The sequence below is a fragment of the Rhodamnia argentea genome, chromosome 3 (genome assembly GCF_020921035.1).
Source record: "Rhodamnia argentea isolate NSW1041297 chromosome 3, ASM2092103v1, whole genome shotgun sequence".
Lineage (NCBI taxonomy): Eukaryota > Viridiplantae > Streptophyta > Magnoliopsida > Myrtales > Myrtaceae > Rhodamnia > Rhodamnia argentea.
The window spans coordinates 29,755,073-29,782,084 of NC_063152.1; the positions used below are offsets into that span (position 1 = coordinate 29,755,073).

Here is a 27,012-nt window from a genome sequence, read left to right on the forward strand (position 1 = left end):
GTTCCAGCAAGGAAGCAAGTAACCGGGAATCCTTTTTTTGGATCAGAATGGAGCAGCCCCCTTCTTTCTAAAAAAAAGAGCTTTCTGCATCATCAGCGGCTCTAAAACCGGACTTTTAGGAATTTTACCGAATGAAGTTCCTAAGTCAAGCTTGTACAGTCTATCCACCTCTCTCATTTGTTTAAACTCTTCCCCCTTAGTCTAAATATTGAGTTTGTACGCTAACTCAACTTTGAGTATGGAATTGACTTTGTGTATTTCCTCTCCGAATATCAACAATTACTTGATCTCCAGATACAGAAAGTCATGGTTCCCTTCTGTTTCTCAAGCGTGTCAATGTCAAAATTTGAATCTTTTGTATCTTACAGAAACCGTTTTTAGGAAAAGTTTGAATCTAGAAATGTTTTTCTCTTTTCGTATGTATATAAACAATTTCTTGGTGCTGGGTACTTTTATCAACAGTCTCCACCAATTACGTAAAGTTCTGATTTTTCATCGGTGGGAAAAGAGGAAAGGAAAATTGATGCACGATGTCCATGAATGGAACAAAGACTCTTTTGAGTGGTGGGAAAAGAGGGAAGGAGAATCGATGGATGATGCCCATAAATGGAAGAGAGTCTGTGTCCAAGTTCTCTGTCTAAGGCTTGAAGATAAAGCAGGAACCTGACATGTTGACTGCCATTCCTGGTTCGTGCATCAGCTCGACCCTTTTTGAAGCTCTCCCACACGGAACGGGAGGAACTTGTTGACGAGTACCTTTAATAAACTTGGTTTAAAGCACTCTATTTAGAATAATTAGGCTTTCGAGATATCGACCGTGCATCATCCGACGACAATCGATACGATGGGAACTATAAGATTTTCTTAATTGGGTGCTTAACAAGTGTTTCGGGACGCTCTTTAACACAATCATCGGTTTAAGGGCACGTCACTAGTCACTCCGGATGCTAAGAATGCCTTGTTTTGGAGCAAGTGTGAATGTGTATCAGGAACCAGGAATAAGCAAATGGCCACTTTCACACCTACAAAAGCACACAAGCCGTGTTGAGAGCGACCGAGAAAGAGAGTCCCTTTCAGCATACAAGCCATATGCAAACGAACGTATTCATCACGAAAACGCCCATAACATCATCTACACGAAATGGAGAAAAAAGAAACTAAAATCCCGATCGATACATGCTACACTCGGCCAAGAGAGAGAGGGAGCAGATGCCGAGTTTAAGATGGCAATGATGAATCACTGTGCACATGACATTCTCAATCTTCCGCAAAATGTTTCTCCTCGGCATCGCGGTTGGCCTCCCTAAGCCAGTGATGGCCCTGGCTCTCGTCCTCGTCCAGTTTGGAGCAATCCAGGTGCTGGTGATCTTCCCCCCAACAGAAGCTTCTGCTGCATAATGCAAGTGAACTGATCCATCAGGTATCGAATTTCCATAGCAGATAAGAGTTTCGCCCTCCATCTGCCCTGCAACGGCGGTCTCCGTAAAGCCTTCCGCCTATCTAAGAAGTTGTCGTTTTAGGTACAAGACGAACTCAAAATCATCATAAACAACCTTGGCTGTGCATGAAACATGCAGGGTCTTCCTCCTCTTCCTCTTAGAGTCTTATTCAAAAGCATATTCTTTCCGTGAGTTCTCCAATCCTAACCGATATTATCTATTAGCAGATCCTCCCGTTGTTCAACTCTGTTACAAAAAAAAAAAGGGGAAATTTTCATTTCATAGACCAGCATTATAAAGATTTGATTTAGAGGGATTCTTTTAGAATCATGGTTTCCCTATGTTTAGCACGATTCGTGAATAGGCCCTATACTTTCAATTTTGCAGCCGTATAAAAGAGTCAAAGAAAAATAAATGTATTAAAAACGCAGTGACTTGATCATCCGACGAGCCTATGGTGAACAATCAAAGTAGACGGCGTGAAAGTAACGCTAAAAAAACGTATAAAACACAAATCTTGGTGGACCCCATGCCGCGGTCGTGTAAATTCCCTCGACCCGTTAATACCGAATGCTTGCTATGTTTTAAATCATCGAATGAGACATTTCTTTCGTTAACGAGTCGGAAAAGTCTTAAATCTACCCGTGACCTATAGTGCATGACCAAATGGTATTGATTAGTGAATATGTTTTCCTAGGATTAAGGTACGTTAATTTCAGGCCATGAAACATCATAATTGATTTTATTATTATTTTTTTTTTGCCAATTAGAGGTAAGGTAATAGTTAATTTTTTTTTGGGACAAATTAATATTGTTAAACTCGAAAGATAGACCCGTGACTGTTAGGACAACTTGTAAAAGCGAGAAAAGCTAATTACTACCTGCGGATTTCTCGAAGATTCGTCGTGATACTGCTTATTTATAGCACGTGGCTAGACCAGGATTCCCAGATACCGCAATTGTTCCGGAGATGGTAATTTCTCCAAAAAATCCCTGAACTTCCTTATTTTTCACGAGCGACGTGGACGTTCACCCACGAAGCTCCACTTCCGACACGAGGTCGTTTCGTGCTCTACGGTAGGGGTAGTTTCGCCATTTCGTTGCCGGAAAAGGAGTCCGAGAGAAACTCTTCTTAAAACTTGACCAGTCAAGGTACGACACCGACGCGAAAAGCGTCCACCCCGTTTCCTCTGCAGAACACTCTTGCATGCACTGTTCGTTCGCGCCCTTTTCCTTCCTCTCTTTTTCCTTGCGGAGTCGCCGTCGTTGACTTCCCGACGACTCTCCGTCCGGCGCGTCCGCGCTCTTTCTCGAGAACTCTTCACGCGCGCGACCAAGGCATTGAATTTCTCTCTTCTTTCTTTTTTCCTGGTTGCTTTCTGAGAATTGTCGGTCTAGATGATAATGCGGTTATGCTTCTTGATTTTTTTTTTTTTTATGCTGAGAGATTGACGGTTCGTCGTGTTGCTTCGTAGATGAGGTATAGCCTGCCGGTTGCGAAGAGAACTCGGGCTCAAACCCGTTCAAGTCGTCGCGATCGTCATCAGAGGGAGGAAATAATTGTGGATGAAGTTGATGAGGGTGTGGAATTTTTAGGGGAAGCGGATTTGATAGTGGAGAATTGGCGGAATTCAAGTAGGGGTTTGGCAGAAGCGGAGGATGTTATATCGATTGACTCGGTTGATTCTGCTGATTTGGGCAATGGTGGTGGGGTGCCTGTGGTTGGGGAGAGCGGATTTCTTGATTCCGCTCAATCGAGTTCTTGCATTGGGAAATTAGGTAGGAGGCGCAAGGATTATTCCCATGTTGATTGTGATGAAGGGGATGTTTCTAGTTATAAGCCAGTTGATGTTAGTACTGTCTTGAACTCTGATTCTACAATGTGTAGGAAGAAAGAGGGTCCTCTTAAGAATAGTGGGGCTCCTGTGTTTGTGCAGGATGGAAGCATTGGTGAAAGTAGTGGCTTCAAATGTGACAGTGGAAAGAAGGTAAATTTGACGTCCTCTCCTGGTGGAGATATGGTAGAAACCGGTGCCTGGAAGGTTGATGAGGAACACAGCTACATTGAAATTACGGATGTGTCAGATGAGACGGAGACGTCCTCTAATGTGGATGAGATGGAGACATCCTCTAGTGAGGATGAGATGTCGTCCAGTGAGGATAACAATGCAGATTCTGAGGATGAGGATTATGTGGGCGAGAAGTCAACGAGTTCTGTTAGCACGGACAACTCAAGTTCTTCTAGTGAGGAGGAAGCAGGAGATGGGAAAGACGCAAGCGAATGTGAGATTATGAAAGAAGAAAGTGCTTTTGATGGACCTCAAGAAGGGAAACCTGTGCCCAATTTGAAAAGGAGGAAAGCAAGCCAATGTGACATTACAGAAGAAGAAAGCGCTTCTGACAGACCTCGAGAAGGGATACCCGTGCCCGATTTGAAGAAGAGGAAAGTATTGGGTTTGAAAATCCTGACTAGTTCTCCTAGAGGTGAAGATGACGACAAAGAAAGTGATGTTAATGTCGGTGAAGAGCGCACTTGTGTGGCACTACGAACTCGATCACATTTTGGTAGGCAAGGGAGGGATATGATGAAGGTTGGCACATGCAGCCATCCAATCTGCCTTGATGATGATGATGATCTTGGCTTATCTCATAAGTACTGTGTCAAATGTGAATTTCTCATTAATCCGGACAGTCACCATGTAAGAGAAAAAACTTATTTTGGTGCGATGTCAAACTATAGAAAAGCTAGATCAAAGTCAGTTAGAGATCAATCTATGGATGTTAAAGATGATGACATCTCTGATAGTGAAAACCGCAACCCTGAAAGCTTTTCATGCAAATCCATTAAGAGGAAAGCTGGTTCAAACATTGATGATGGTGCTGAATGTCCGCAAAAGGAATGTGGAAAAGGTGAAGATATTCCATCCATGAAGAGAAAAGCTGGTTCAAACATCGATAATGCTGCGGAATGTCTACGAAGGGAATGTGGGAAAGGTGAAGATTTTCCATTCCTAGCCAAGAGAAAGCGTGTTCGTTCTCCCCAAGATGATGATGTCATCAAAATTCTGGTGGATTCTATTTGGGATAAGGTGGAGATAAGCCCCAAAAAAGCAGATGCTTTTAGAGATGCAACTTGTGAAGGAGAAACCAATAGGCAAAGCAGTGGATGCATTCTTCCATTGAAATTTACTTTTGGAGAAGGGGAACCAGAGCAGCTGGAGAAATCAGATTACGAGAAAGAACTGGACAAGCTGTGGGATGAGCTTGACTTTTGTCTCCGGACTCGTGAGATCGACTCTTATAATGCCAATCTGGTAGGCGGAGACCAAAACATCTCTCTTCCTTTCTAATTAAGGATGCAGTAATTAATACTGCTGTTGTCATTTTAAGACCATTTTGCTTAGTGTAGAGTAACTTAAATTCTTCTTTTTACTCACATTATAGTGGAGCCGCATTATGAATTAGTTTGTCATTCTTACTGAAATTTTTGGTCTAATTTCACATGGAGATCGTGTTAGTTTTCCTTCTGAGGTGGGACATTGTCAAATTTCAGCATTCAGTTGAAATTTGCTAAACAAACACATGCAGTTCTCGATGAAACTTAGGCTTGTGTTTTGCATGCCCAGATGACTAAGCAGCCTCAAGTGCGTACTTCCTTCTAGCTCTGATAGCCAGGACCTCCAATGTTCTTTTGACACGTATTTTAAGGACATCATTTCAAGTTGAATTATATTTGATTCATCGCATCAGTAGTTGCTAATTTTCTGTGCTCTGGGTTGCCTTATTTTTGCATTATTTAGTGAACTATTGTGTCTGTTTGCACAAAACTGGTGTTTAATACATCTGTATCGCTCTCTTCATATGTGATTACGAGGAGCAATTCTCTTGTGCATGTGCTAAAAGTTTGACATAAGTCCTAGGAATGACAGTAAACTAGCCCGGTTGTTTGATACCCCTCAGCATCTAGAAATCTGCACTTAATTTCTAAAATGTTAATTTTGTTGGTTTACTTGTACTGTCAAGTGAACTTCTTTTATGCAGTTTGACCGAAATGTTGAAGTAGCTCATCTTTGCTCCCAGGTTGAAAGTAAAGATGTTGACCCTCAGCCCGACTTTGATAGAGTGACCCTTTGTAGTCAGGGGAATCATGAGTTTATTCTCGATGAAGAAATTGGAGTCAGATGCAAACAGTGCTTCTTTCTGAAGCTGGAGATCAAATATCATGCACCATCATTAGTAAGCCCTGAAATCCTTTTCTGCTAGTTTCCTGGTTGTTTTGGCTACCCTGGGTGTCGCCTCAAGAGAACGACTCTTTCGATCCTCAATCCTGTCCCACTTAAATCGACATAGATTTTAAAGTTTGGACTCGTTCAATGGATTTGGAGACAATTTCATATTTCCATTAGATTGTGCTGTCTGTGAATTTCACTCTTAAAGAATTTAGCAAAGTGTGGATCCAATGAATCAAGTTGAGATGATGTAGCTCAAATTCTAAGGAAAGATATCATCACTTGTTTTCTTCTTATGTTCTTGGGTTCGGTTGTTAATTAATTAACTTATAATTAAAGAAAATTAATTTGAGTGCACTTTCTCTTCATCTTATTTATAATGTAGAAACTATGAGGCTTATTTCTACCTTTGTGCCCACACTTTTCAGAGTACTGATCCTCTGGAAAAGTCAGGGCGAAGAGTCTGTGGTAGATATTACCATGAGGACTATTTGCTTGAAAAACTTCGCTCTCAAGACTCCAGTTGCGATCTCCAAGCTGGCCTTCCCTCAGCCAATGTGCATGGTACGGTTTGGGACTTAATTCCTGGCGTAAGAAGCAACTTGTATCCACATCAACGTGAAGGCTTTGAGTTCATTTGGAAGAATATAGCAGGAGGAATTCAGCTTGATGAGCTGAGAAAGCAAACAACAGTTGGCTGCGATGGTGGATGTATCATATCACATGCTCCTGGAACGGGAAAGTCTCGGCTGACTATCGTTTTTCTTCAAACGTATATGGAACTGTTTCCACGTTGCAGGCCTGTGATCATTGCTCCTCGGAGCATGCTCCTCACGTGGGAAGAAGAGTTTCAAAAGTGGAACAAGGATATAGCATTTCATAATCTCAACAATCCCGAGTTTTCTGGGAAGGAAAGTAAGACAGCTATGAGTCTTTTAAGGCTACATAAAATTGGGGACCCGAGCAAAAAATATGTTCGTATGGCGAAGCTGTATTCGTGGAGGAAAGAAAGCAGCATCCTGGGAATAAGTTACGCACTCTTCAGGTCCCTTACGGGGCAAAATAGGAAAGACGGTACGCCTCGAAATAAAACTGAAGATGAGCAGGGGAAAATACTTCTAAAGATTCCTGATCTTTTAGTCCTTGATGAAGGACATACTCCTCGCAATGACCGGAGCCTGCTCTGGAAGGCTTTGTGTAAAGTGGAAACGCAAAGACGCATCATTCTGTCCGGAACTCCTTTCCAGAATAATTTTGATGAGCTCTTTAATACCCTCTGCTTGGCGAGGCCAAAATTTGCTGAAAGAATTTCATTGGGACGCTTTGGCAATTTCCCTAGAAAGCGTGGACGCAAAAGAAGCAAGTTGAGAGGGGAGTGGGATGTGATGACCCAATCCATAGTGAAAAAGAAAAACGATGGACTAGAAAAGCTCAAAGCTATGATTGACCCATTCGTGCATGTACACAAAGGTACCATACTTAAAGAAAGACTTCCTGGGTTGCGGGACTCTGTGATTGTTCTCCGGCCAGGGGAATTACAGAAGAGCCTCCTTGGTAATGTGCAAAGTGTGAAGAACACATTTTCGTTGAGTCACCTTGTCTCCTCAATATCCGTTCATCCATTTCTCTTCTCTCAGTGCTCTGTATCTGAGAGTGAAGGGTTAACAGTTGACAGAAGTAACTTAGAAAGCCTTAGAGAGAAACCCGAAGCTGGGGTCAAAACCAGATTTCTAATGGAACTCATCCGTCTTAGTGAGGCAATGCATGAGAAGGTCCTGGTTTTTAGCCAATTCATTGATCCCTTGACCTTCATAAGGGACCTGCTCAAGTCCACTTTTCATTGGGCGGATGGCAAGGAACTCTTATACATGGATGGACAGGCTGACATCAAGCAGCGCCAATCCTCCATTAATGCCTTCAATGACCCAACGAGTGAAGTGAGGGTGTTGCTTGCTTCTACAAGAGCATGTTCCGAAGGGATTAATCTGGTGGGCGCTTCTAGGGTCGTGTTACTGGATGTTGTGTGGAATCCGTCAGTTGAGAGGCAGGCCATAAGCCGTGCCTACAGACTTGGACAGGAGAATGTGGTCTATATTTATCATCTGATTACTTCCGGGACAATAGAGGCTGAGAAATACTGTCGACAAGTGGAGAAAGACAGATTGTCTGAGTTGGTGTTCGCCTCATCGGATCCTGGGCAAAAAGTCACATCGGCAGGACCGGATGATAAAATTCTGGAAGAGCTGATACATCATCCTAACCTCAGCGATATGTTTGAAAGGATTATTCACCAGCCCAAGGAGTCTAACTTGATCGAGACATTTAATTTGGTGGACGTTTCACAGGCATCTGTTTAGGATGTCTTTGTACAGATTGTTTCCAGTTTTCCGGAAGGCAAAAAGCTACAAACTATGGTCTTTTACTTATAGTTCTCTTCTGCTTTGGGTTGGGGTTCTAAAGACATCTTGGTGGACCATTCACAGACATCTGTTGAGGATGTCTTTGTGCAGATTCTACCAGTTTAGGGGAAGGAAAAAAGCTACAAATTCTGGTCTTTTACTTATAGTTCTCTTCTGTTTTGGGTTGGGGTTCCGAAGACATTATGGTTTGTGAGGTCCCTGACTATTCTTTTGTAGATATACAGATGTTTAGATGACACCACCAATGTGTGGCGGTCGCTCCCCTTGAGAAATGAAATTTCTGCTGTCCATCTTATTAAATGCCCGCTATGCCGATAGCGTGTGTCTGGAATTACAACCGAAGAGAAGTTGTCGACGAGGTGAAAGCCATGCTACATTGCTATCATTTGGTTCGAATTCAATTGAGAGTGAAACCCTGATCTTAAATTCCGAATTTTTACTCCTACCAGGACTTTTAGCAGATTCATTGTGCTTCTTGAAATTGGAAAAATCCTTGCTCTCTGGATCGATTAAGGACACTCGCCAATGGGACAGTTTCAGTGTTAAGTTTGTGATGGTTGATCCTTTGCTTCGAACTTTGATAATTCGCTCAAAGTGTTTGAATTTCTAGCCAAATCCTTCGATTTTCATTTTTGTCGGAAATCGTTAACGATTTTGAAATGACGTTATCCTTGCCATTTAACTTCGGCAATGCACAGAAGGGTAAGGACGTCGGTGACCTCAATTCGATCAGATCTCAAATAGAGATCAATTTGGACTCGATTTAGACAGATTTCTAGGGTTGGATGCACAGAAAAGTAAGAGCAAGAGGGAAAAAGTATCAATAAAGTCTTAAACTTATTATATTGTATCAATTTAATCTTAAATTTTTTAGTTAGACTAATTTAGTGTTACACATTGTTACTTTGGCATCAATTCAATCCGTTCGACCAATTTAAATTGGAATCAATGTGAAAATATTTAAAATTAAACTGACTTAATTAAAAGAGTTAAAGTTGAATTGATATCACTTTTCGGGTCGATTGAGACCGGACCAAAACGTCACGGGCCACGTTTGGAATTTCGCAATTTATGTTGTTGGTGATAGGTTGCGACTCAATTTACACTTCGGTTTTAGCCAAACCCTAAAAGAAAGTCTGCTCTTCTCTGGTTCAATTGCCGCCTCCACTCGTTTGCTGCTCTCTCTCGCCCGCCGACCATGGTTCTCTCTCTCTCTGTCTCTGATTTGATAAATTTTTTGCAGTGTAGCTTCATGCTTTTGTTCTAGCACGTATTCGCTTAGCGCAATGACGTGCGTCACTCCAAATTTGCGTGATTTTCTGTGATCATTCGATGCGATGCAGCGGAATGACATGTATAAATAGTCTCGAACATCAACCCACACTGGATTGTGTACGTGCATTGCGCGTGCCCGCGCGCGACGGTCTCCATTAGATTTGAAGAACTCATTGCATTTCGCACCGTTTGCTTTGTTTGCAGACCAAAAGAACGAAGAAGGCAGGCATTGTCGGCAAGTATGGTAAGGAATCGTCACGATCTTATAGCCAATTCCTAGGTGCAAACGGCCAGTGCATCGACCGGGCCTCGTGAATTACGGGCATTGTTGTCTGAAAAGAACGTGTGGATTGATTTTTAAGGATTGAGGTCTGTCGTGTATTAGGCAATCTGGTGGAGTTTATGTCGCATACTTCGTGAGGGTTGATTAGATTTGTGGCCTCAAGAGTAGGGATAGGACTTAAGTCCAGTGGGAGTTACTTAGAAGTCCAATGCCAAAGTCATTTGCTTTTACGGGACATTGCTGAATGGATCGAATTGCTCCGGATCGCAGGCACCCGTTACGGGGCGAGTCTGCGTAAGCAGATTAAGAAGATGGAGGTCAGCCAGCATAGCAAATATTTCTGCGAGTTTTGTGGGAAGGTAAATCTTTTGCTACTGCTTTGTGATGTCGCTTCTTCGTTGTGTTTCTAACTCGGGCCTTCACAGTATGCCGTCAAGAGGAAGGTCGTAGGAATCTGGGGATGCAAGGACTGTGGTAAAGTCAAGGCGGGCGGGGCTTACACCTTGAAGTAAGAGAACCGTATTTTTGATACCTTCTCTTTTGTGCTTCACGTTCTCCGTGTTAGGACGAATGACCGAATGACTCCTTTCCTGTCTTTCTTTTCTACGCTACAGCACTGCTAGTGCTGTGACGGTAAGGAGTACAATCCGGAGGCTGAGGGAACAAACTGAAAGTTGAATGGCGATTCACCGTTTCAACCATTTTTGTTAGGAGCATAGAGAAGCTTAGATGACTGGCAATATTTTCTTTGAAAGCATCTTCTACTGCGGTTGTTTCGCTTTCATTCCTTTCTCTTCAATTGAAGAGCTAGTTGGAATAAAGCCGTCATCTTTGGAGTGTCTCTTATCGAGCAGATTGAACTGGTTGTCGATTTGAATTCTATTGGTAAATTTTCGACTTCTTCATTGATAAGACTGAATTCGGGCATGCAGGCAATGCAGATTCCCATTTGCTCCCAGTATATAATATCTCCCACTATTGCCAATTTTTCATGAACTGGGCAAAGGGCAGATGCCATGTCCGCGCGTATCGGAATTTATTTAGGAAGTAACATGGCAAGTTTTGACGCTTGTGTTAAGTCGTCACCCGCTTTGTCTAAGGTTATGGGTGTTGAAAACATCATTTTGCGGGAACTCATAAGTGGCACCGGCACTTTTAGCATTTGCCCATATCATCAATAGCTGCAAATTTCTCTTTCTAATTCGCTACAAAATTTTACTCAGAAGAAAACGGCTTTGCTATTAAAGTAATATTAGTGCGACCATCCATCATAGGCAACATCTGAGGTACGGAGCAACAGAGATCCTTGTGACAGAAGATAAACAGATGACCTATTTGGCGATACACGATTGAATGAACAAGAGTCATTGCAACTAAGAGTCTCCTATCTAACTCTGGCCCGATGATTGGGCACAGAGAGAGAGAAAGAGGGGGGAGGGAGAGAGTCCCTTCCAGCATCCGAGCCATCTGCAATCGACCTGATTAATTATTATCAAAATGCCAGTTGCATCATCTACACAAAATGGAGAGAACGAAACTAACCCACGGATGGATACTCGCTACACTCTGCCAACAGAAAGAGCAGATGCATAGTTTAAGATGGCAATGATGAATTACTGCACGTAACATTCTCAATCTTCAGCGAAATACTTATCCTCGGCATCATCGTTGGCCTCCCTAAGCCAGTGATCATCCAGGCTCTCATCCTCGTCTATTTTGGAGTAATCCAAGTGCTGGTGATCTTCTCCTGACAAAAACTTCTGCTGCATAATGTAAGTGAACTGATCCAGCTGGTCTTGAATTTCCATAGCAGATAAAGTTTCTCCCTCCATCTGCCCTGCGGCGGCACTCTGCATACCACCATCCAACAATGCAAGTGATTACTATTTTGGGGTACAGAAAAAAAAAACTCAAAAACATCATAAACGACCTTTGATGTGCATGAAACAGGAGGGTCTTCATGAAAGTTGGAATTCTGATTTGTTTGATGATATTATCTATCTTCACGGACTTATCTAATCCGTCCCACGCCACCAGTATCATCTTTCAGTTCTTCAAATTAATTGATATTGATTAAAAACTGCTTCAGGTCTTACACCGAGGTTTAGTATTGTATTGCAAAGGACAAACAATAAAGAACATATAGAGTCCTTAGGAGGAGCTTGAAGACTACAATTTTCACAAATTACCTCCACATGATTTGAAGGGGCGGCAGACCCATTGGCTTTCATGATGTGTTCTCCGTTTGCTGCCTGCTCCTGCTCCTCCTCCTCCTCCTCCTCCTCTTCCTCTACCTCCCCTTCTTCCTCTTCCACTTGTTTTATTTCATTACCAACCCAGTCCCTCTCAGCAACACCTAACCTTTGCTGCTCCCTCCGTATCTCTGCAACCACAAAAGCTTCTTCTGACCTCCTCATCAATGTCTCGGACCACCTCTCCCCTGGCCTGGCCATACTCCTCCCACTAGGATCCTGGAACTTCCCCACATACTCGTGGTGCAAATATGGCTCTCTCTCCCTCATAGCATCCTCCGAAAAGTATTGCCCATCAGATATTAGCTTATTAAGGTAAGCTCTCCTGCGATTTTTCACAGTGATTGATCTCAACCGTAACTCATCCGAAGTTGGACTCATGATGGTCCTCAGGTGATTTAGATGCCAGTTTATTTCGTAGTCGCCCTTGAGTGCATCAAATTCTTGAAGCTCATCGCTCGTCAATTGAGTTCCATAACGTTCTATATATCAACGAAAGAGGGAACGACGGTTATTTAGATCACTAAATCTCTCATTTACCATCTAGCTCTAGAAAGGCCTATAATGTAAGACTTTGACCGCCTAGGTTTGAACCGCTCATGCTAGAACAAACACACAGTCATACAAAAGCTATAAGAACATCACATTGAGTCTGATACTCATAGCATGGAGGATCTCAAAATAAGAGAAATCAATGTCATCTGAAACAAGCTTATAGAATCATATCGAATCTGAGAATTCATTGTTTCCAGAAAACTAAAACGAAAAGCACAGCTCGCAGAGAAAGAACGGAAATCTAATTGAGGATGGTAGTTTCAACAATTAATCAGTGAGACCATGGAGGATGGACGCATTGATGGACAGAAAAGAGAACGTACGCAATGAAAGAAGAGTTAAAGCCACTGTATCAAGGCAACCCAAACAAACTGGACTAAGACTAAAGAAGGATGACAAGATCACCACTCGTCCCAAGATACAAATTAAGCATAGACAAAACCGAGCTACCACAACATTTCGCAATTCCACCAAAACTACATTGCAAGTGCTCAATCATAACATCCAGCTTGTTCTTCTTGAGGTCCACAAAATTCCATAGAGCAACAAGATGGTGCCATAAAATTGAAAGCATCCAAATTACGCCCAAAAAAAAAAAAAAACCAAAGCTGCCCCAGATTTTTCCTTCCATTACCGCACAGACTTCAGGACACACATCGCTTAACATCTCTGGAACTCATTCATCAACCAGTCGCTAGCAGCAGGGACATTTTCGATTCTCTGTTCACAATCCCATACAAATTCAAACATATCTCTCCTTCACCTCCCAAATTGAACTAATTCCGCCAAAATAAGTAACAAACAATCAGACCTTATGAAATCATCAAGAAAAGAAGAATAAATTGACCCGATTGCTTGCATGAACACGGAGAGGGAGAGGGAGACCTAAGAAAACGGCGATGTCGCGAGAGAGGAGGTCGAGGAAGATGGACTTGCGCTGAGAGGAATCGGAGGCTCGAGGTTGGACAGCGCGAGGGAAGTAGAGGTTCTCGAGCGACGATAACCTCTGTGCAATCCTCTCTTTCGCCTCGCCATTAATCTCTCCGCTGCTTCTGCTCGTGCTCGTCTCTGCCATCGTCTCTCCCGTCGCTACCGCCTCCGTGGCGCGGGCAGAAAATGTGCTTCGATGCTCCGAAGTCGGTGTCATTCAAAGCTTCAGAAGCTTTGTGCAGTCACGTTGATGTCACGTGATGTGCAAGCGACGTCGTTTTGAGTTTCTTAAATTTTTGACCGTGGGTTTTGCCCAGCAACTTCGACGATTTAATTAATAGGGCACGATTACTCCCATATCATTTTATCATCGATTAAGACAACAGAGATTCTTAATCTTTTCAAATTGGTCAATCAGATATCTCAGCTATTTTTTTCTTTTATGCGATTGAATCTCTAAATGTTTTATCTTCTTTTTTTTTCAAATTACTCGTACCATTAATGTCTAATCCACTCCATCTTGCTAAATAGGTGAGAACACATAGAACCACTCAGATCCTTAACTTCCTAGTCATAGGTCATAAGAGCCGTCGATCCCAATAAGCTATAATCGGGATAGACCAATGCCTAACCATAATCGCGCGACCTCAACCAGGATCATATCTAACTTGGGATTATCATGCAACACGAATAGCCACACGACCCTAACTGCCAACCGTGGTCAGTATTGCTCGACCCCCCCGATTAGAAGCCACCGAGGTCACGTGCCAGTGGTGACGGTTCTCTCCCGATCTATGTAGCTTTTTTCTTGATATTCCCTTTTCTTGTTAATTCATTAAAAGTTTATTTTGTTCTTTAGTGCATCTTATTTCTGAATTCTTTTATATTATATTTTGAATGCCACTAAGGATATCAAGTAAGCATTTAAGGACGACTCAATGACCACGTCAACATTTCCGTTAACAATTTTGGCAGAAGAACCAACTCAGATAAAATTATTTAAAAGCATAGCTTCTCATGACCTCGCAATTCTCACTTGATGTGCGGACATTGGACAAGCCCTTATTTCTGAGTGTACAAACCAAACGTTCTGGAAGCCGAACCGACTACCAAACCACAGATGAAGTTAAACGTTGTTGTCCAGCGAACCAAAACCGGAACCAGACACAACCTCATTTCAATCAAACAAAATTCTCGTCTCAGATGTCGCCACAAAGGCATGTCATCATGACACAACTGAAAAGCTCTTAACATAACACCCGTGGCGTCTCGTGCCATGCACTTGTAGACTACTATAGACATAAAAACAATTACAAATTGCCGATCCGATCAATGATGCTCTACAATCGCCGAAGACCTCAGAGATATAATCCTCTCGCCATCAGCAAATCCAAACAGGAAAAAGGAAAAAAAGCGTGTCTAGAACTCTGTTTATCTCCATCTTTCCTACATGAAGACATCTCTAGTAATAATGTCTAGGGGCATGAGGCACCCTGCCCCACGGCTTCCTCTATGTAGCAATCTCGTCAACTTCAGAGTTGAACACAAAACTAGGAAAAGTAGTTGTTATGTCCCTGAAGTTCAAGAGGAGAGGGAAATAAATATATCGAAGATGGAACACATACGAATGGACAAGCGTATGGGAAAAGGGAATCACCTCAAATAAGGGAGGGTCATGATTTTTAACAAGGACGGGTTCTTGGAAACAAAGTTCTGCCATTCATTCTTGTCAATTTTCCCATCCTCGTTCACATCAGCTTCCAAGAAAGTCTGCAAACATTTTTTAAAAAAAAATTAGGTATCCACAAAGAAATAGATTGGGACACATGGTGACAGAGTTTCCCATACCAAGCTTCATCTTTTATTACTCCAAATTGTAAAACCATTCAGATAAGATTACTTCAGTAGTACAAGGACAAACTTGCCGTCTCAACCTAATAAGTGGCCATAAACTACAAAAACATCAAATTCATGGATATTATTGGTGCTTTTCAATCTTTCCAACACAGTAAGATCTATCTGATGCTACTATTATCCAAGTAAAGGCGACTTACCTTATCGAGTATTATTTCAATTGTGTCATCAGCCAATTTCATGTCTGATTCACATAGAAGAGCAATCAACATTTGCTTGACCTACCAAATCAAGCACCGAATGAGAATCCTGTATTAGAATTGGTAATCCATATATATCAACCAGCGAGACACTCTTTTCTACAAATTTCCTAATGCTGGCACCTTGACTCAAGCATTAAAATTCAAAATTGAATCGCTAGCTCTACAAAACCCTATAAAATGGAGGGACAAAGTCAACTGAATATGTTATTTTGACCTTAGGTATAATTTGACACAGAGAACCTAAACACCAAGTATATTTATTCAGGATAGTTCCCATTGAATTGAGATGATTCAAATGTAATTCTCATCCTTTGACTGACATAGGTTCTTATTGGAGAGAAAGCAGTAAAGGCATTGCTAACTTATAGCAACCGAAACTATCGCTTGAGGAACTTTGCATCTCACTTACCTCTTGACGTTCGATAAATCCAGTACCATCCAAATCATATAGCTTGAAGGAGACTGCAATTGAGCAATAAACGTGTCAAAATTGAAGGAATGCATAAAATAAAAACATAAAAAAGAAGAAGTGAGGAACAGGAGAATGGTGGCACATGAAACCGAATTCTACAGCAGCCAGCACAAAATCTGCACTTTGTGAACTTACAATCAATCTTCTCTTCTTGAGGAGCATTAGGATGGAAGACATTCAGAGATCTAACAAAGTCACCAAAATCAATGGATCCCTTATGCTTAACATCAAAAAGATCAAAGATCTGCACACAAAGGGAACAAAAATTAGGAGTTCAATTCCCTTATTAACAAAAGGCATTATGCTTAATGGGCACGGAGTAACCGAATTGGAGAATTGAGTTACTTAATAGTAAACCCAATTTAGAGGCAGATTTATTCCATTGCAGAATATCTACTTGTAAAAGTGAAAACTTTATAACCAGGATTTTAAAATTTATCCAAATCAACACAATACCTGGAGGATTTTATAAAAGCAAAGTGGAATCGCTGGATAACTCATGGACAGACATGACAGGTAAAGGCATGGGCATCATAAGAGAAGAAACAAGCAAAACTAGTCAATTACCCGATTGGCAAAGAGATTCTCTTTCTTCCTGTTCTTGAATAAAGCCAACTGAAACTCTTCCTGGAATACACGGTAAGCAAATTCATTGTCACAGATGAACCAGAATTTTCGAACAAGAACATATCAAACACTCATTAGAAACAAAAGAAAAATGAATAGATTGAACATACTACCTCAAAATGGAGACTTTTCCTACATCATCTCCCACCCCCTCCCTCATCCCCGATCAACAGTATAATACAAGTTGCTTATAATAATTGCTTTGGATCTACATGTCATTGGATATAAAAAACTAGGAGAAGGGGAAATGCAGTAGAATAGAGGGCATGTAAGTCCTCCCTACCATTGTATCTCCATTTTACTTTAACCAATAGTTTCAGCAGAAAACGCAGAAAAACAAAATCTATGCTACTGAACTAATCATAAGATTACCAGTCTGCTTACAGATCACTCTGAATTTCTGAGATTAACTATTCACTGGTAAGATGACCGTGCAATTAATATATGTCATTCTAATTTTCCACAAAATTGGCCAATGAAAGTTTGTAAAGGGAAAGGGGCGCGCTTTTAGCTCAGACTTATTAGGCACAAAACCCTGAGATATGATACCAAAAGGGCATAGTCACATGTTGTTGAGTCTTTTCCTAAAAGCAGGCAAAATGGCATTCCAAGAAAGGCCCACCAGGTCAACAAAGCAAGAAAAATTTGCTGAGTCTGGCTAAAGAGTGCACATTTCCTTACCCTCGGTAAAATCTTCTTCTATATATCCAATATTTTCTAGAAAGATGATATCTAAGTAAGAAAACGAAATGAAAACACGCAGTGAAATGACACCAACAAAAAAATAAAAATAAAAATAAGCGTTCCTTACCAATCAGAGGTGCATCTTACCTTGTTTATCAACCCATCATCAACTAGAGAGCTGCTGATGCTCTTGTATAGCTCAAATAGTGCTTCAACTTCACTGACACTGACTGAGAAACGCACATTTATAGGAGTCAGTGTATTTAAAGAAAAGAAACGGTGAGCAGACAAGCATGAATCTCACGCGTAGTCTTCATGATCATTTAAGGATGATGAAGCACGTCTTCAGGTTTCTCACCAAGAAATTTGTGAGCAGATAACGGTCGCAATATTCCTATTGTATGTCAAACCTAAGCAGAAACTTACATTCCCACCCACAGTTGAATGCAGGCACTCTAGGGAACTTCCTCGAATTAGTGAAAGAGAAAAGCTGATTGCTTTGGAATAGAGTTTGGTTCCAAGAGTTAAGATTACCCATTCCCTCTGAATTATCACTATTGTGCAACTAAAGCAGAATCAAGAAAGAACCAGAATGCGACAGTAATTCTTTGCCCCTAGTGAATTCTCAGAGATACTCACAAGCTGTCTGCGAGGCAAGAGTCACAGGGTCCTCATAGCCAGGGAATTGTCTTCTCTGTGTAGAATGGAAGCAGCCCATTTACTGAAAAAGTAGCAGAGAAACAGCCACAACTGGACTGGGCGCCTAGGCCTCAACACAAAGTACTCGCCGAAACCATCTTACTTTAAACTGGAAAATCACAAACCAAATTCAAAGCCGACCATGCGAATCAGTTAGAGACTAAATTGATGCCACCTGATTTGCAACCAAACAAGAAAAAGAAGACGGAAAGACCAAACCAGAAGATAAATTCTTGGTATGATCTAAAATACCAAGGCATTCTCTTCTGGCCTCCCAATAACGAACCGTAAGATTTGCAGCCACCCGACAAGGGGGACAAGAAAAAAAAAAGGCGCTGATCAAACAAAGCCTCGATTGTTCCACCACTAAATTAGCGACTCGACAACAACGGCTAACCACAGAATCCATACCATTGCATCTATCCAGTCAACTTTAACATGTTTTCATTCAGAACAAGATGATAAAACCCAGAAAGAAATTCACCAACAATCATGAAATGTCCAATCTCTCATCAACTAGACATATAGCTGGAACCGGCACACGAAGCATTCGAAAGAAATCGAGCAAAACCACACTTGAACCATAACTAAGGCACGTGACATCACAGGCCAAACGCATTCGAGGCAAACAGATCCCACTAAACAACCCGAAGAGGAACGTCCCAGACCAATCGCCAGAAAGAGCAATAATCGAACAAAGACACGAGATTACTTACTCTGCTCGCCAATCAAGCCTTTGTTCGGACAGCGCCCTTTCCCTCTGAGCAAGAAAAGGAGAGTGTCTGGAGAGAGAGAGAGATCTGCGGTAAGCTGCTGCTTTATTGTGTTAATGGTGGCAAAATTTCCCTCTTTGAAGGTGCAGGGGAAAAGTAACCATAAGCGCGTATGCTACCGGCGAGAGGTGGGGAGGCGAAATCGGACGGCTGAGGATCTTCCAATCGGACGGTTGGGTATCCTTCCGTGCGAGGAATTTGATCATGCGGAAATCAACTTGAATCCGTTTCCCGAACGGGGAAGTCGGTAACGCTAGCACGAGCAGAGAAAATTGGAGAAGCGACTAGAAAAGAGACCGGAGAGATTGTTGAACAATTTGGACTTGAGTCCTATGAGCTCATCTATGCCCCAAAAAAAAAAAAAAAAAAATCTATGCCCTAAATTTTTTCAAATTAATATTTATGAATTTCCTTAGTCTCGATGTGGATGACCCGCAATTAATCGGACAGCAAAATCGAACTTACTTTCATGCCGATTTAGAAAATTACGAAACCGCTCCATTAACTAATAAAATGAAAAAAAAAAACAGGATTACAAATGGATATAAAGACAACAATAGACCTTAATTGGGTAAATATCTATTTTCTTTTTTTTTTTTTTGAAAGATAGGAGTTTATCACCGCTTTAGAATATTTTTGGTAAGAACACTTTTATACTTCTTTAAGCAATCCCTTAAGTTCGGCTAGTCTAATTTGTTTTAAATCACACCTACCTATATTATTTGCTTTAAATCTCATAAAAAGTTAATCTTCCATATCTCATAAAAAATTCAGGATTGGATTTAATTTTCCATTGTGTTTGAACTTAATTTCCTCCAAAGATTTCGACAGCGCAAGTAGTCCGGTGTTCGGAAGAATAGATCAACCTACCCACTAATTTTAATTAAAAATCGCGACAAGAACGCCTGGCTATCCTATGTGATATTGCTGTAGGTAATTTTTTAATTTTTTATCCACGAGGCACCGATTTATGTTGTCTGTTTCGAACAGGTCGTCGGACGTAGTTTATAAATCTAGCAAACAAAACGATGAGATCTTAAAGTTGTAAGGACGCCCGCTAAAGAACGCGTGCATGCAAGCAAGCGCATCGGACGCTCTCGTTGGAAAATACACGAGTAAATGACACCAACGACACGCAACCATATGAATTTCGCCGACCCTTTTGTTTCCAGTTTGCTAAAGTACACATATAAATTCCAAATAAATTCCAATTCACAGGACCCACATAATCGTTTACTCTTAGACGCATTGAATTTTCTAAATGACTTAAATAGTCCCTGAATTTAGGTTCAATATGCAATATGAACCCCGAACTTTTAATTTATTCAATACGATCTATAAATCTTATTCCAATATAAAATGTCATCCCTCAACTTTTAATTTGATTAATTTGATCCATTAAGTGTTGGTGTATTTTCAGTTTAGTCCCTCGATTAGATAACCTAAATACTAGATTAAATCTGAAAATAACAATCGAGGCAATAGATTGGACACTTATCATAAGTTCATAGAACAAATTAAAAGTTCAAATACAACATTGTATATTAAGCTAAAATTTAAGAGATCACGTTGAACATATTAAAATTTTAGGGATTACGTTGCATATCGAATCTAAATTTAGCTACCATTTGTATAATTTAACTTTTTTTTATTATTACAAATTTAAGAAAAAATTTACGGAAATGATCGAAGATCGATGCACGATTGAAAGACCTTTTCAATGGGACGTTGCTTGGCTCTTTCTTATTCACCATGTAGCGCCGTCCTATGTTCTTTCGGTGGATATATCCTTCTACGTGGCGGCCCACGAATGACGCCACGTCAAAGTTCAATTCACATAAAAATTGCCGATCACATCAATCGCTTTCTCTCTCAAATAATTCACGCAAATGGCAACTAACCAACGGCTCTATTTTATTCCGGTTTTCAACTCCAAACGGTCGGCTGGTCTGCTCCATCTTTATATTTTAATAGAAATAATTGCTATCGTCAACTAAGGCATTGACGAATAAAGGTGTCGTGTGTTACCAATAACTTCGTAAGGAAAAATGGCACGAATGATGTCATGAATTTTGATCCGATGCATTATGTGATTTATAAATTATTAATTTGTTCAATGTGATCTACGAACTTTAATCGGATGTGTAATATCGACTTTGAACTTTTAATTTGTTCAATGTGATCGTTGATATTTTTTTTTTTTTATACATGTTCAAATTTGTTCTTCGACTATATAAAAATGTTCATTGTTATCACCAAATTTAAATTAATGAAATGAATCAAGGAGTAGTTTGAATAATTGACAAAAGTTCAAGGATCACATTGAATAAATTGATAATTTATGGACAACATTACACATTAGACTAAAGGTCGGGAATCACATTGAACAAATTAAAATTTCAAGGGTCATTATCTCATTATCTCATTACATAATTGATGATGCACAATGATACTTTAGAAAATCCTTTGTCGTATATATGCAAATCTATATTTGATTAGAACCGATGCGCACGTGCCTTCTCTCAAGATAAATTCGGACTTACCTTATTCGAGATCCATCACTCGACAGCATCAAGGCTAGATGGCATTCCCGACTTAATTTATGGTCGTTTTTGGGATATTGTTGGCAAATCCATTTCTCCGATTTCAAAGTGATAGAAATGCCTATAAAGTCTCAAGTTGGCAGGCTATCGAGTTGGGTAATGTCACTCATGAATCGATCTCGAAACTCTTGGCTAATCGTCTCAAACCCTTCTCACTTGGGATAGCGTCCGAGACTCGAGTTGCTTTTGTTCTTGGCCACCATACAGTGATGAATGCTGCCATTACTTTGGAGTTATTTCACAGAATGAATTGCCGTCATCGTGGTAAGGGTGGTTGAGCCGAAGTCGAATTGGATATGCATCGAGCTTGCGAACGAACGGAACGAAGCTTCCCCGGTGGATGCCGAGCTTGCATTTGGTTTTGATCGGAGAACGGTGGATCCTGTCGACGGTTTCGTGTACGGTGGTGATTATTAACGGCCCCTTTGCTGATTCAACGGATTCTTTCGTCATTTCCTTATCTAACAATCACTGATTGGCTTTGACCGGCAGACTGCCAGATCCATTGACTTGGAAAGTAGAGGGGGGGCCTAATTCTCCCGGCTGCGATATAAATTATAATTCTTAATCTTATCCAGCAGTATATTCCCTTAGTGGGCCACTACTTATTTTTCTTTTTTCCAAACAAAAAAAATTGCTTATTTATTTTTTGTGCCCCGACATGATTTTCTAAATTCGGCCCCACGATGATGATTGTCGGATTCTAACTAAAAAAAAAAAATTGCAATCCATAAGATTCCAATCATAAGAGAGAGAAGAATTGAGAGGTTCTCGGATTTGTATCGTTTTAAAAGTACTTTATTTTCCCCGGAAGGATAACCTTACTTATCTCGTACAAGCATATCCATATGACTTGTTAGAGAGTATCTTATACATCAATAATATCGAGTTTCTGGCTAGACGTGATATCACCAAACATTTCACTAAAAAAATCGTGGATACCAAAATTTCATAATTCGAAAGTTTGGTGGTTATAAATAGATGTGCAAGAAGAATTGAGATATGTCTGATTTGACGATAAAACAATAATCGGACACAAAGCAATCATCATCATCCGGGGATGAGATGCTGTTCTTCTACCAATTAATGCACGAGATACCTTGCTCGTGTTTATTTGCGAAAATGTTTAGTTCACTATTCTTTTACCTTCTTAGCTTTTCTGACAAACAAGCAACGATCCATCTCAACATATACACATACACACACAAATCCGCACTCTTCTTCCTAATGTACACAAAATTATGTTCGAGAGGAGCAATAAAATTCAAACTCAAAAAAAACATGGCATTGAGCTCCATCTGAGATTTGTGGAACACATGAAATATTTGAGACTTCGTCATATCGATCCTTTTGCTTCGGGCTTTTCTCGGAAACTATTTGTGCCTATGTTTTACAGAAACGTGAAATCAAAGTGGGCGATGCCTATTTAGCAACTGCACCGGCAAATAAAAGAAAGACGCACAAAGTACGACTATTTTTTATCCACTTAGTTTCACCCAAACTTCGTTCTATTTGCAGCCCTTAGGAAAAATATAACAGCGAACTGCTACATCTTTTTCCTCTTGTGGTTGGCCTATTAGATGGCTGACAGGGTGATTGCATTTGCGATTCAGCTCATCTTTCACAAACAAGGCAAATTCGTCCACCGATGCAGCTGAAGTATCTACAGCACTTCGGGCATTTGGGCTTTATTTCTTTGATTACATCTTGCCAGTCTAGACTCCACCATTGCCTTCTCTATAGAAGATATAGTTCGCGTTGGTGACGACTGATGACACCTACTCGACCTCATCTTCTAAGTCGGCGCCGGTATTTTCTGTCTTTGTGCAAATATTTTTAGCCACGAGTTGCTAGTGATCCCTACGACACTAGTGTATTTTGCCTCCCGAGACTCAGGGAACCGATGCTCTCGTAGCAGCATAGCGTACGAGTTTCTGGAGATCTCATCCGACGAGTTGGTCAAAGAACTCAATGTTTCGGGGTTGACTTTCCGATGGAGGAGAAACAAAACTTGCCAAGAGCATTGTAGCTAAGCACTCTCACAGCTTTCAAATCTTTTTTTTGTTTTTATGATCCAAGATCCGCCGGTCGTAATTGGGCTTCGCCCTTTCCGATGGCGACTATACCTGGAGGGAGGCTGGCCCCGCAGCCCACCAGCAATGGCCTCCCACTTAAGTCCGAGAAACGCGTTGGGAGAGTTTCGAACTCCCGACCGTGGCTTACGCCGGCGCCAAAGGGTTTGATTCTCATCAAACACGTCATGCTCGTGGTGGGTTACAGCTTTCAAATCTTTAAAGGTCCTTTTTCGTAAATTTCATGTTTTTATGTCAAGAGCGCGAAGTGAGCCGCAAATACTTCCTCAAAGTCCGGCGGTGCATGCTTTGAGGTGATATTTGTCGAACTGCATTTCATTTACGAGGTGCTCTACACAAAAGCATTGGCAATGAGTTCCAAGCTATTAGACGTTGTGGTCGGAGGGATGTGGAATGGATGATTGTGAACACAAAGCGCACGTTCAAGAATCCCTTTATTGAGACGATATGCATCTTTTTCTTTAAGGACGTGAGATTTAAATCGACGAATGCAGATCAATTGCGGCAATCTTTTAGTATATGCCACCCATGCTAATTACGATGAGGGGTATCATAACTTGGCATTTCTACAAATTTTTGTTTGGATATAATTTTACCAGTTTGCCTATTTTCATGACTAATGTCGGGAATTGGTGGATTTTCATTCCTCATATTAAGCCTTGCACGTGTCCACTTGCACCGATGGTCAACAATCGGTTTATATTGAAAATTCAATAAAAAAACACAACTCAATAAGATACCCGAGTGTGTGCTCATCACTAATGTTGATGCAAGACTTGGTGATCGGCTGCCGGTTGTGCCTTGATGCTATGACCGATGCGTCTTTGTGGGATGAGCGAGTCTCTGTATATTGTACCACGTTGATTTATCTTTCGGATTAACTTGCTTTGTTTGATTTTCATCTTTATCTTGGAGTGATGTACCTCTTTATCAAGTGAAAAGAAAATTTCCTTTTGACAAAAGAAAAAATATAAGATACTCGAGTAATCCGAACTCGAGCTCGGCTCGAAATTGAGCAAAGCCGAGCTCCAGCTACTCCAAAGTAACTTAGACTCGGCTTTAGCCACGTGTGTGAATGAGCCCTTCGTAGGCCATTGTTGAAGATTATGACACGGGCTCCGATTGAGCATCTCTTTCGGCCCATCTCTACGTCTAAGCCCGGTCGACAAAAGTGACTTAGTTGGTGAAGAGTAACTTCCGCGGACTCCATCTCCTCCAACGTTGTCATGAATTTATCATTGCATGTACGAGGAGCATTGCCCACCTAACCCCGTCGTATTATTCACTTTCGTTTGGTAGGCCTCGTGCATTGCATGTGAATGAAAACATATTCCAAAATATACACGTACGAAACACGGAAAACATATCCAAAAACATTTTGAATCACTGATTGAAACGAGTACGTCACTCGATGGAATGTACCTTGATTCCCACAAATTAAGTGCTACGATGCAGCCTTGAGAGAGAGAGTTCGTCTACTACTACGCCTGTTTATCACGTTCAAAAGTAACAGATGCCTTTGGCAGTTAATTCTTGTGGGTATGAGCTGGGTTAGTCCATCATGGACGGCCCACTCATAAAAACCAGTAGCATGCTCGTAGTCATCTCTTGTCCTTCCCGTGCTTTTACGCTTCTTTTTGGAGCCGTCTGGTCTAATTCGGCTCTAAGGGCCTACATGAAAACACTTCTACTTCTGGATTTCTCTACCAGAAGTTAATCTGGCGAGGAAATCCGTTTGGTAAAAAAATTGACTTACGGTAGGATTTTCAACTTCTGGTAGAATTTTTAACTTCCGGCAAGATTTTTTGCCAACTTTGAGAAGTAATTTTTTTTTACTTCTCCACCTTAGAATCACTTCTTCGATCACATTGACCTCCACCAACCGCCCATCGCCGCCCGCCGCCCGCCCGCCCGCCGCCGGTCGCCGTCCGCCGCCGGTCGCCCATCGCCCGCCGCCGACCGGCCGTCGAAGATTTTGTTAATAATGTTCTAGAAGTAGAAATTTTCAACCATAATCAAACGAATTTTTCTGATCAGAAGTTAATTTGAAGTAAAAGTAGAAAAATCATCTTTCGCTTTGAAGGAGAAGTTGAGAAATCAATCTGAAGTGTTACCATGCGCACCCTAAGTCTATGGAGCACGTGTACGATGAAAAAAAATACACACTTGATGCACTTGACCGAGAAATATTAACTTCTTTTATAAAATTAACAGGGCTTACACCGATTGGTTAACACCTTGAAAGATTCCAACTTCATTTGATGCTTCAAAGACTTCTTTAGATGGAATCATGGAACAAAAGGAAAAGGCAAACACGACAACCGATACATTTCGATCATAATGAACCTGGACATGTACGTAAGCTATGTTCTTTGCTATCTTTAATAACCCAAGCAATTTGAAGATTCTTCTTCTTCTATTTTAATTAAATCAAATACCATTGCAAAAGGCCAATTTACATGGTTGTCGTTACATAAATGATAAGTGGAAAAGTACAATTGAAATTGCACAAGCAATGGGGGAAAAAAGTCGGAAAAAACCATCAAATTATGCTCATCGTGACACATTAACCCTGAATGTTTTTTGTGACATCAAATACCATAAACTATACTTACCGTGACACATTTATCGTAAAATTTTCCTTACGAAATAAAAAAATTACGAACTTATCCTTATGTAAAAAATTTACCTTCCGTCAAGGTAGCCAAAGCAAAGCCCTTTTTATTTAACTTAAGCCACACGGACACTATGCCAACATTGTTTGCTTACCGGCGACCACATATGTAGATTTTTAATGGTCCTCGTTGATGAAGCATTAACGGAGTGTACATGTGTTGCACATTTACATATTTGAGATTTTTTGTGTCACGAAAAAAAGTTTAAGATAAATGTATCATAATGGGCATAGTTTGAGGTTTTTTGTGATTTTTTCCTTTTGGTATTAGAGACATTTAAAATGGTAAGATAGCACCTAATCCTAATAGTGAGGTCAGAAAGCTTTATGTTTTAAATAAGATTTTAGCTGAATGCTAAAAGTCAATCCTGAAATAAGAATTTAGCTAGATGCTAAAATTCGGTCCCAACAAGATAAGGCCTATGAAAGGCGCCACAAGGGGATTGAATGTCTACATTTGCTAATTGTCGATTTATACTTCACTACTTTTCCAATAAAGTCCTCTTACTTTCAATTATTCTGAAGTCCTATATTTATACAAAATGTTTAATAAAGTCCTTTTGATATCAAATCCGTTTGATGCCACCATTGCAGGACGCCAGGATGTGACATTGATCAAATATTGCCTTGATGCAACCATTGAAGGAAGCCACGATGTGACATTGATCAAATATTGCCTACATGAACATCCACTATTGATATAAGACATAAGTACTCGTTAGGAAATTTACGAAGAACCAAGTTTTGGATAGAGTTTTCTACAACTACATGAACATCCACTATTGATATAAGACATAAGTACTCGTTAGAAAATTTACGAAGAACCAAGTTTTGGACAGAGTTTTCTACAACTGCCTGAACATCCACTATTGATGTAAGCCATAAGT

At 40.7% G+C, this 27,012-nt stretch overlaps 4 protein-coding genes across 8 annotated transcripts; 2 read left to right on the forward strand and 2 right to left on the reverse strand.

Annotated features, from left to right (window-relative positions):
* Positions 1 to 2,610: 2,610 nt before the first annotated feature.
* LOC115743205 (SNF2 domain-containing protein CLASSY 4-like) lies at positions 2,611 to 8,383 on the forward strand. Of its 3 annotated transcripts, XR_007197780.1 has the most exons (5): positions 2,611 to 2,777; positions 2,915 to 4,753; positions 5,520 to 5,675; positions 6,097 to 8,097; positions 8,228 to 8,383. XR_007197780.1 is itself a non-coding variant. In XM_048275881.1 (4 exons), the coding sequence occupies exons 2-4, from the start codon at positions 2,915 to 2,917 to the stop codon at positions 8,023 to 8,025; spliced, it is 3,924 nt and encodes a 1,307-aa protein (XP_048131838.1). In that variant the 5' UTR covers positions 2,611 to 2,777; the 3' UTR covers positions 8,026 to 8,383. The 3 variants fall into 3 exon arrangements, 2 of the variants coding, with proteins under 2 accessions (XP_048131838.1, XP_048131839.1); XM_048275881.1 differs by having other exon boundaries at positions 6,097 to 8,383; XM_048275882.1 differs by lacking the exon at positions 5,520 to 5,675 and having other exon boundaries at positions 6,097 to 8,383.
* On the reverse strand, positions 4,253 to 19,065 carry LOC115743210 (calcineurin B-like protein 9). 3 transcript variants are annotated; one of them, XR_004015656.2, is made up of 9 exons: positions 17,923 to 18,180; positions 17,431 to 17,513; positions 16,540 to 16,599; positions 16,108 to 16,216; positions 15,910 to 15,962; positions 15,438 to 15,518; positions 15,041 to 15,153; positions 14,810 to 14,957; positions 4,253 to 4,266 (listed from the first exon to the last, which is right to left on the reverse strand). XR_004015656.2 is itself a non-coding variant. In XM_030677922.2 (9 exons), exons 2-9 carry the CDS (start codon positions 17,999 to 18,001, stop codon positions 14,894 to 14,896), a joined length of 642 nt encoding a protein of 213 aa, XP_030533782.1. In that variant the 5' UTR covers positions 18,002 to 18,091; positions 18,699 to 19,065; the 3' UTR covers positions 14,507 to 14,893. The 3 variants fall into 3 exon arrangements, 2 of the variants coding, with proteins under 2 accessions (XP_030533782.1, XP_048131842.1); XM_030677922.2 differs by lacking the exon at positions 4,253 to 4,266 and adding an exon at positions 18,699 to 19,065 and having other exon boundaries at positions 14,507 to 14,957; positions 17,923 to 18,091; XM_048275885.1 differs by lacking the exon at positions 4,253 to 4,266 and having other exon boundaries at positions 14,507 to 14,957; positions 17,923 to 18,179.
* Positions 9,159 to 10,551, forward strand: LOC115743211 (60S ribosomal protein L37a). Its single transcript, XM_030677923.2, has 5 exons — positions 9,159 to 9,289; positions 9,568 to 9,607; positions 9,917 to 10,005; positions 10,072 to 10,154; positions 10,261 to 10,551. Exons 1-5 carry the CDS (start codon positions 9,287 to 9,289, stop codon positions 10,322 to 10,324), a joined length of 279 nt encoding a protein of 92 aa, XP_030533783.1. The 5' UTR covers positions 9,159 to 9,286; the 3' UTR covers positions 10,325 to 10,551.
* Positions 11,115 to 13,589, reverse strand: LOC115743209 (coiled-coil domain-containing protein 97). Its single transcript, XM_030677921.2, has 3 exons — positions 13,339 to 13,589; positions 11,836 to 12,380; positions 11,115 to 11,496 (listed from the first exon to the last, which is right to left on the reverse strand). The coding sequence occupies exons 1-3, from the start codon at positions 13,526 to 13,528 to the stop codon at positions 11,278 to 11,280; spliced, it is 954 nt and encodes a 317-aa protein (XP_030533781.2). The 5' UTR covers positions 13,529 to 13,589; the 3' UTR covers positions 11,115 to 11,277.
* Positions 19,066 to 27,012: the final 7,947 nt, after the last annotated feature.

Coding starts and splice junctions, on each gene's coding strand:
- LOC115743205 (XM_048275881.1), top strand. CDS start 2,915: ATGAGGTATAGCCTGCCGGTTGCGAAGAGAACTCGGGCTCAAACCCGT. Junction 4,754..5,519: donor ACTCTTATAATGCCAATCTG/GTAGGCGGAGAC, acceptor CTTTGCTCCCAG/GTTGAAAGTAAAGATGTTGA. Junction 5,676..6,096: donor AATATCATGCACCATCATTA/GTAAGCCCTGAA, acceptor CACACTTTTCAG/AGTACTGATCCTCTGGAAAA.
- LOC115743211 (XM_030677923.2), top strand. Junction 9,608..9,916: donor AGGCATTGTCGGCAAGTATG/GTAAGGAATCGT, acceptor TCCGGATCGCAG/GCACCCGTTACGGGGCGAGT. Junction 10,006..10,071: donor TCTGCGAGTTTTGTGGGAAG/GTAAATCTTTTG, acceptor GGGCCTTCACAG/TATGCCGTCAAGAGGAAGGT.
- LOC115743209 (XM_030677921.2), bottom strand. CDS start 13,528: ATGGCAGAGACGAGCACGAGCAGAAGCAGCGGAGAGATTAATGGCGAG. Junction 12,381..13,338: donor CGACATCGCCGTTTTCTTAG/GTCTCCCTCTCC, acceptor GTTGATATATAG/AACGTTATGGAACTCAATTG. Junction 11,497..11,835: donor CCCCTTCAAATCATGTGGAG/GTAATTTGTGAA, acceptor GGTGGTATGCAG/AGTGCCGCCGCAGGGCAGAT.
- LOC115743210 (XM_030677922.2), bottom strand. CDS start 18,001: ATGGGCTGCTTCCATTCTACACAGAGAAGACAATTCCCTGGCTATGAG. Junction 15,963..16,107: donor TCAAGAAGAGAAGATTGATT/GTAAGTTCACAA, acceptor GCTCAATTGCAG/TCTCCTTCAAGCTATATGAT. Junction 15,154..15,437: donor TTGAAATAATACTCGATAAG/GTAAGTCGCCTT, acceptor AAATGTTTGCAG/ACTTTCTTGGAAGCTGATGT.